General features: G+C 41.3%; 1 protein-coding gene across 1 annotated transcript; it reads right to left on the bottom strand.

The window, feature by feature from the left end:
* Positions 1–1,017: 1,017 nt before the first annotated feature.
* On the bottom strand, positions 1,018–9,163 carry CASP10 (caspase 10). The gene is made up of 5 exons (XM_068968471.1): positions 9,099–9,163; positions 6,229–6,582; positions 4,585–4,678; positions 2,306–2,439; positions 1,018–1,099 (listed from the first exon to the last, which is right to left on the bottom strand). The coding sequence occupies exons 1-5, from the start codon at positions 9,161–9,163 to the stop codon at positions 1,018–1,020; spliced, it is 729 nt and encodes a 242-aa protein (XP_068824572.1).
* Positions 9,164–9,408: the final 245 nt, after the last annotated feature.

Genomic DNA, 9,408 nt, shown 5'->3' with positions numbered 1-9,408 from the left:
TACTACTATTTACAAGTGGTTGGTTCACAAAGTTCATAGAGTTATTCCCAGTCAAGAATTGTACCAATATTTCCAGGCATCTTAAACAAATATTTTAAATAAGACCAAATGAGAGATGTGAGTTTCAGTCTTGAGCGTATACTTTATTTTAAGAAATGCCTATTTTAAAATGCACCTATATTTTATTTGTTGTATTTGCATTTGCAAAAAAAAAAAAACCCTGAAATTATCTATGGGATAAAGAGGAGGGAGAACGGAACATTCAGTGGACAGAAATGGAGGCAAGACTCTTTTGGAACACTTTTTAAAATTTTCTTATCTTTGAACAATGTAAAGATAGCACCTGTTCAAAAATACATTTAAACAGTAAACTTCAATACAATCTAAAATTGTTAATAGAAAACCTTTCTTTTAAAATTTTGTGTATGCAAAAGTTATGTTAAATGCAATGTTTATATTGCCAAATGCGTCTTTCTTTAAACAGGAAATTCCCTTAGTGTTTTTTAAAAAGGGTTATACTTTCAGAAATTTAGTTTCTGCTTAAAGATATAAATATGTCACTTTTACCACATCTTTAAGAGCAAACTTCAGACTTTGGACAAGACTCAGATCCTAACAGAAAAAAAAAGTTAGAAAAACAACTTAACACATACAACATCTCACCAGAGGTATGGAGTTGAGAGGATGCATTGGAGCAGGTTCGATACAGATTAACCACTGGCCCTGACAATAAACCTAAGCATTCTGAGCCAGGGACCTAACCTTCTACAGTCTGGGACCAATCCCGAGGACCCTGGCCGAGAAAGATGCTGTGTGCAGATTTCAGCCCAATTCAGGCCACATTTGAAGGGAGTCTTCCCATTTATGTGTTTTCAGGTGAAAGAAGCAACCAATTTTCTTCTTTGCTTTAGTTGGTTTGAGGTGGGTGTTCTGCATTTGAAACGTCCTGACCCCAACATGGAATTTAATACAAGATTGTAAGTTTTCTGCTCCCAGAGCAGCTGAATGTGTCTGTCTTCACACTGGGCTGTCATCTCCCAAGAGCCTATCCTGTTCGCGGCCCAAGAGAAGCAGCTCCTGCACAAACACCTTCCCCACACTAAAGCAAGAAATGAGTGTGGCATGGACCAAATTTTAGGGGAGGACAGAGAGAGGGGCAGTGAACCACCATCTCATCATCAACCAGTGTCCAAAACAAGCCTGTGCAGAGGAGACACAGAATTATAACAGTAGGTGGGCATATACAAGGGAGACTGACAGTGGTTCTGAGCTAAAAGGAATCTTAAAATATACCCGGTCCCACCTTTTATTTCACAGATGCCCAAATCAAGGCCAATCTCTTTTTTCTCAGGGTGCACAATTAAACTCAAGACTACACTCCAAGGCTTCAGTAAAGAAAGCTTTTACTATTTAGACTTATCAGAAAGAAAAAAAAAAGGACAGAATCTGTGTTAGAAAACTGGGCAAGTTTTATTACTAGAATGAACGGCCATTGATTTCTGTGATGCCTGGGAGGCTGGAAGCGATGACCAAAGGGTCTTTCAAGTCTAAGAACCAATCAAAACTCTCTTCCACAGTCACTGTTTTTCCTGTGGTGCAATGAACACTGCTTTTTTACGTAGTATGAAAGCAGCCTGAAGCCTCTGGTTTTTAATTTCATTTCTGGAAAACAAAAAAGAAATAAAATTCTTCTCTGATAGTAATTTTTGAGAATATGAAAATTTTTATGACTTTCTAACAAACATATTCCTAGCAATGTGTATTGAATGTGTACTCTGTGCCAGACATGCATTTTTAAGGAATTACATCATTTAATCCTCAAAAATAAATCATAAAGCAGGTACAATTACTGTCCTCACTTTACAGATGGGAAAAGTGAGACATAGAGGAGCTGAGGAAAGGGCCTCTGAACCATTAATAAGTGGAATTCTGGCAATCTGACTCCATGTGTTCCACTTTTAATTCCTGGGCCATTCTGCCTCCTATTTTATGTCATTTCATTCAAAACCATTTCTGTTATTCTCATTTCTATTTAAGAATCAGAAGAAGACATTTGTCTAAAACCACTTTCTCCCGCTAGACTATAAGTGCCAAGAGGGTAGGAGCTTTGCTCTATACCTTGCTGTAGCTCCAACTTCTAAAACTGTGCCTAGTACAAAGCATGAATTCAATAAACATGTGCTGAATGAGCAAATAGATTTCAAGAGAATATTATCAGAGTGATGAGTAAACATCATACATGGCCAATTGATTTAAGAATTCCTGTGGTCTGGTGCAAACAAGCAAGCAAGCATAAGCTAGTTACCTCTCTCTTTTGTATTTGTCTAGCTTTTCCATAAGGTTTGGCACAATTTTTTGGCAGAGATTCTCCAGTAATGTCACATTATCTTCATCTATTTTAGCTTGTTTCTCCAGATATGTCAAGAAACTTCTAGAGGTCTGCAAGAGAATCAATGAAGTCACTTTTACTTGCCTACTGATTATCCATTGCATTAATAAATAAGGCAGAGTATATATCCAGGAGGACCTAAAATAGTATGGGGAAAGAGACAGTATAGAAACTGTAAGTCTCTACACAATCTGTAAATGTGTGTATGCGTGTTAGTCACTCAGTCATGTCCAACTCTTTGGGACCCTGTGGACTGTAACCCTCCAGGCTTCTGCCCATGGCATTTCCCATGCAAGAATACTGGAGTGGGGTGCCATTTCCCCCTAGGGGATCTTCCTGACCCAGGGATACCACATACCAAATATACACAACTCACTAACTACTCAGAGACAATTTGATGAGTAGATGCTATTATTATCCCCATTTTAAAGATGAAATAACTGAGGCACAGAGAAATTCAATAACTTGTCCAAGGTCACAGAGCCAGTAAGGGGCAGAGCACTAATTATGCAATGTTTTGTGGCTCTAACAATGAGTAAGACTCAGTCCCCATTCCTGAGGATCCCACAACCCATCTTTGGGATAAAGACTGAAGAGAGAAACAATGGAAAGTCACAAGAGGCTAAAATTCCTGAGGGCCCTGAAGAGGTGGTGGTGGTGGGGGGGTGGGGGATGGGGGAGGGACTCAAAGAGTATAGCCAAAACAGAGAATTAAACTGCAGATTAGTTAACCTACAGGTCTGACACCAGTAAACATGTTTAATGGATTATTAAACATGGTCCTTGTTACACCTACCACATGTAAAACAGCTCAGTGATTTTTCTTTAAAAAAGAAGTTATTGGGATTTCCCTGGCAGTCCCAGGGAAGAGTGGTTAAGACTTTTTGCTCCCAAGGCAGGGGGAAGGATTTGATTACTGGTCAGGGGAACTAAGATCCCATATGCCACATAGCACAGCCAAATAGTTTAAAAAAAAAAACAGAAGAAATTATTTGTCAATAATACCAGTTAGTCTGGAAAGAATGTGATATAGGAGGGCTACACTCAGGCTTTTTGCATGGGTGATGTGCTCATTTCTGAGTTGGACAGGGGATCCATGGCTGCTCACTAGGTTCTACATTTTAAAACTTCCATACATTTTACACATCTTTTTTTGGTGTTATCAATTATTATATAACTTAAAACCTAATGAAAATAACAGTTGAATAACAAAATTAATGTTATAGGGTAAAACTTGAAAATTGCCTCCTTCCCAAATTAAATAACTGGCTTGTCACAAGCTGTTAGAAACTCAAAAAATAAAAAGTTCTGTGGCCTGGAAGAGATATGTACAGCTACTTTCCAGCCCTAAATTGTGATCAACCTAACAAGAATATCGGCAGACAGCATTATGCTAATATTTAAAAAATTACTATTGGTTCCAAGCTCCTGTACAACCCGGTAGAAAGCACACCCTCAAACATTCGTCTCATTTGGTTTTCACAAAACTCTTCATGGAAGACACTGCAGAGTCCACTGAAGAGGATAGTCTCCCTCGAAAATCTCAACAAATGGAGGTGATGAACAACTGAATCCCACTCTGCCATTAGCTACCACCTCCTCATTCCTTTGCACAGTTCTGTGTCATAAGACACAGTGAATGCCCATAGCGGTCAGTCATTTACTGCATGGTTACTATGTGCAAAGGGCTTCGCTGATGGCTTAGTGCTAAAGAATCTGCCTGCAACGTAGGAGACAATGTTCAATCCCTGGTTTGGGAAGATCCTCTGGAGGAGGGCATGACAACACACTCTAGTTTTCTTCCCTGGAGAATCCCATGGACAGAGGAGCCTGGCAGGCTACAGTTCAAAGGCTGGCAAAGAGTTGGACACAACTGAAGGGACTTAGCATGCACACACGTACTATGTGCAAAATATAGGCCCCAGCTAATAGTTTATGTACATTATTTCATCTAATCCTCTTCACAGTCCTGGAAGGAAGTAGTATAATTGTCTATAATAGGCTGTATTAGAAAATGGAGACTCAGAAACGTTCAGTCACTTGCCCCACATTCAGGAGTTAGTCTGGAACTAGACTCCAGGCACGTCACAATCCATGTTTCTAACCCTTATTTGATACTGTCTCCCTTTCCAATATCTTCCCAAGCACTAATTAAGGTGATTTCCCAAAGATCCCATTGGGTATGGCTCACTCACCATCTGGACATTTGGAACTGACTCCTTCAGAAGGAAGATCATGCTCTTTAGGTTCTCTGAGCTGATGCCTTCTGACAGCTCGTAGAGCAGGTTTCTAAGACAGAAACCAAAGAGACAAGTTAAAGCCTCACACTTGCCGAGGACCGGCAGAAAATGGAGAGCTTTTATCAAACGTTCTCTCTCATTTGAATAATCACAGCCCTGTGAGTAGACAACTATTAATCTCATTTTATAGATTTAAAAACAAAAACTTTTAGTATTTCAATTTGACCTATTCAACTATGAGCCTTGTTAATTAATGGTGAGCCTTGATGATTCCAGGTCTTCTGATTCCAGGTCCAGTGCTGTCTCACATCCCACTAAGAAGGCGTAAAACACCACTGTGGCATGCCCGCCCTTCTCCAGACCCCATTCCAGAAATCAGGCTTTCTTTATAGGCCCTCATCAGGGAGCACCCAATGCCAGTGAATATGAAGTTCACTTATAGACAGGAAACTATCCCAGCTTCTGGAAAGCCATATACTCAACGACTGGAAAAACTGAATTTAGGAACTTCCCTGGCAGTCCAGTGTTGAGCATAGGTATAATCCCTGATGGAGGAACTAAGAGCCTACATACTGGGCCATGTGGCCAAAGAAAAAAGAAAACCTGAGTATTTCATTCACACATTAACAGCTCTGTATGCCCACGACCATTCCTCAGCTCTTTAACCAACAGAATGGAGATAATAATTTGCAGAACTCTCTCACTGACCCAAGGGTCACTCAGGTTCTAGGAGTCAGTTCAAGTGTTAAGACCTGAAGCATTCTAATTGTCCAGCTATAAAATAATATCACAAGGCCTCCTCCTTGTGAGGTTGTTTGATGTCGATACTATGTCAGTGGACAGTTTATAACAGTGTTGCCTCAGGTCTCTTGCCTTTATTTTACCTCTTTGGGCAAAATGCCTATATTTTACCTGTCCAGGTTTCACCCCCAAATTGGGCAAATTGGACATGGCATAAATGACGTTCCTCCCTACCCTGGAGACACATCTCCTTTTTCATTTTGTCAGTTTGGCTCCAAGTGTGCTTCCCTGGTAGCTCAGCTGGTAAAGAATCTGCCTGCAATGCAGGAGACCTGGGTTCAGTCCCTGAGTTGGGAAGATCTTCTGGAAGAGGGCATGGCAACCTGCTCTTGTATTCCTGCATGGGGAATCCCCATGGACAAAGGAGCCTGGTGGGCTACAGTCCACGGGGTCAAAAAGAGTCGGACATGACTGAGCAACTAAGCACATGCATTACTCTCTTTTCGAACGGCAGACACACCAGTGACTCACAGGAGGGAGGAGGCTGAGAGCGCGGAGGTTGACAAAGAGGAAGGCTGGAGGTGGGGCCTGCTGCCTGGAGCTGGGCTTCCTTCCTCAGTGAGAAGCAAAACAAAAGGAGGCCCCTCTCAGGCCCGGGGCTGGGTTTCAAAGCTTTGTTGACCTCCCAGCCTCCCTTCTCATTAGCACCTGAAGCTGAGAAATCTCCTGGTTTAGAATCACCATACCATCCAAGGGGGGAGAAAAGCTAAAAATCGAATTCATTTTTAATCTTAAGATTAAAGATCTCAACCGCAGCCTTTCAAAGCCCAGTGGCCCTGCCACGTTGATCTTGATCACCTGAAGTGGGAGACCCTGCGGCGGGTTTGCAGCTGACATTCCACCTGCTCCTTGGTGTAGTCAAGGTGCCGCAGCAGGATCTTCTGCTCTATGATGTAGAGGAGCTCTGCTAGGAAGAGGGGGTCTTCCTCACTCAGCAGCTCCTGGTGCAGCAGGTACTCAAAAATCTCCAAGGCTCTGCTGCACTTTTCCAGTTTCCTGAGGGTGATGTAGTCTCGGCAGAGAAACTTCAAGCACTCCACATCTCGATCCCCCAGGGACAGGTCAATAATCAGAAGCTTCTCTCGAAAGTTCACTTGCCGGTTATCATCTAAAGTGGAATTCAAACTTTGGCTTGGCGATGCCATGACCTGCCTGAAAGATATAAGGAGGTGGGGGTCGCAGGTTAGAGAATGAGGACAACACAGCACCCCAACTTCCCAGGCCCTCCCTCAGTTTTAACCTTCTCTGTTCCAGGCCTTAGACTTCTCTAGAAGTGCTAAAAGATGAAATTCACTGGGAGGTTACTTCAAAAACCTATAGCCCAGAAAACCTGATTCAAACACTTAACCCTTTTAGGAGGTCTGGAGAGAGCTTTCATTGGAACTCAGTTGACCCTGAGTTCTCCCAAATCAAAATGTCCCCACTGGGAGAGTTAGGTCTATTTGGTGGGAATTATTAGGACTTCAAGCCCAGGAGGCAGCATCTCAGGTGACCCTGAGAGAACTGTTTGAGGAGGTAGGTGGGGGTTGTTGGTGGGGGCAGTTGTTGAGTGGGGAAGGAGCCAGGTTATGTATTACTATATATATATATTATATACATATAGGCTATATATATTATATATTACACAATATTCTATTATATAATAGAAGTTTGCAGCAAGGGACAGGTGATCTGAATATTAAAAGATTATTATTAATTAAGGAAAACCAGTTATTTTTCATTAAGAGATTTAGTGCCCTTCTATGTATAGGAATATGCAAGCATCTGTTCACTGTTCACTGAATTCATTCCTGTCATATGCATCTCATCTATCTGGGGCCAAATCCTGCTTCTTAATCGTTCACATCCTTAATTCTTCATTCACCATAAGGGGTGGCAAACTTTCTCCCACACATCCCCCGACACACACCCACACATCCAGCTCCTCAGCGCTTACTGGGGAAGTGGCTGATGGCTGCCAAATAGAGGTATTGTTCTACTTGGGCTCAGAAATTTACAACTGGAAGGTTGAAATCTCTGATGGCTGTGATATTGTTTCCTGGTATAGCAGGAAATATTAATATTTCATTTCACAGTCCCTCTCCATAGTGGGAAATTTGACCATATTGGGAGACATTTCACAACCATTTTTTTGTCCCACTGTGCTGGGAGGCTCATCCCAGATCAGGTGAAAATTCTTATTGATATGTCACTCCAGGTGTTAATTTCCAGATTAGGCCCACTGATAGATAATAAAAGATTCTCTGGATCCTCTATCTTCTAACCTATTAGGATCCAGGAGGTATTTCCCTCATTGCTTCTTCCCACACCTAGAATCACACTATTACTATTATTCTATGTTATAAATGTGACCTATTTCTTTAAGATGTTTAGCTATCATTAATTTGGCCTAGGGCCTGGTTACACAGTGTATAATGCAAGAAGACCCTTATAAAGTAGACAGATTACAAGTAATACAGCGGGATTTAAGCCATGAGCTTCCAGAACCAAACCATCTTCCCAAAAGATTACCAAGGTTAGGAAGTGGATCATCTAAGGTAGTAATCTGATTTTTCACGTGACTCATTAAATGTGTTACCTTAGAAGATTCACCTGGTATGCAAACAGAACATTCAGTTTGAATGATGGCACAAGTGCTCCCTTGAGATGCTGTTAAATTTATCAAGGGCCACACAATTTTATAAGACAGCTTTACTCATCATAGAGACCTCAAAATTTAGAAAGCTGATAACCTGGTTGCTATCATTTACGGCCTTTTGAGTGAATTCTGTTAAGGCTTTAGTGTGAGAAATAACTTTTTCCAATCCTACTGAGAGCACAAAAATAGGTGCTAAGTGATCATACCAGTGAAATACAGATCTCTTGGTCCCTCAGGCTCATATTGATGGTAAATTTGCTAGAGTAACATCTAAATTTGTACGTAAGTGGACTTGAGGCCAAGGGAATCCTAAAAGTACACCTTTCTAGCCATCCTGTTGGAAGCCAGGGCCAGAGATTGGTCCCACAAAGCCACTAAGTCCCGTTAGCTGCCACCCAGTATATTTCTGGTCATCTGACCCAATCTGTTCTGTACCAATCACTATCTTTAAGGGAAATGATATATGATACACTGGCAATTTTCATAAGGCATCCATTCTAATTTTTTAGTGTTATAATACTGATTATCTTTAGTATGATTTAATTGTTCCCAGATTGGGGGGCCTTTAGGCTTAGATGACCAGAGCCTGGTATTAGCCAGATAAACCCAACCCATAACTGAAACCCAATCCTTCCTAACAGTCTAGAGTTCACATTTTTTGACTGAAATGTAGCTTCTTCCGGTTGAGCTTGAGTAACCTTAAGGGAAAATTCATATTTATGGCCAGGGTCAGAATATGCATGTTAGTTTGGCCAAGTGAGTGGGTCCCACTGAGTGATATCAGTAGTAGCCCAGATCAAACTACAATTCTTTTTTTCTAAAATAAACTTTCTAAGAGCCATCCAGTCAGAGCCTTGGGGGGAGAAACCCACCAAGATAAACCAGAGGTACTGGATGCAGGTAATTGACCACAAACCCAACAATTTAATTGATTTCTAAAATTTGCATAAGAGAGGGCCAATGATGCAAAAAGATTTGATTTATGTCCAAGTCCAAGAAATCAAGAAGAAAACGTAATGAACAATCGTACCGGTCAGGTCTAGCATCTTGGCACAGCTGTCTGCTTCTGACGTTGTCTTCTGGTTGTTCTGGCATTGCTACTTTATTATTGTCAGAGCACTGCTTTGAGATGAGTCCGAGCTCAACAATTCTCTCTACAAGCCAGCCTGGTGCAGAAGCCCTTTTTAGGGAAACAAGATGAATCTTAAGAGTCAATTTACTTCAGTTTTGCTGCCCATGAGCTTGTTAAAAGAACCTGACAAAGGCCCTTCCATCTAGGTTGGAGGGAGTCCTTTAAATGACATCTTTTCCAATATACATAATCTCCTGGTTGTAAGTCA

Source organism: Capricornis sumatraensis, chromosome 3 (genome assembly GCF_032405125.1).
Source record: "Capricornis sumatraensis isolate serow.1 chromosome 3, serow.2, whole genome shotgun sequence".
Lineage (NCBI taxonomy): Eukaryota > Metazoa > Chordata > Mammalia > Artiodactyla > Bovidae > Capricornis > Capricornis sumatraensis.
This window is presented reverse-complemented; position numbering and strand designations above follow the sequence as displayed.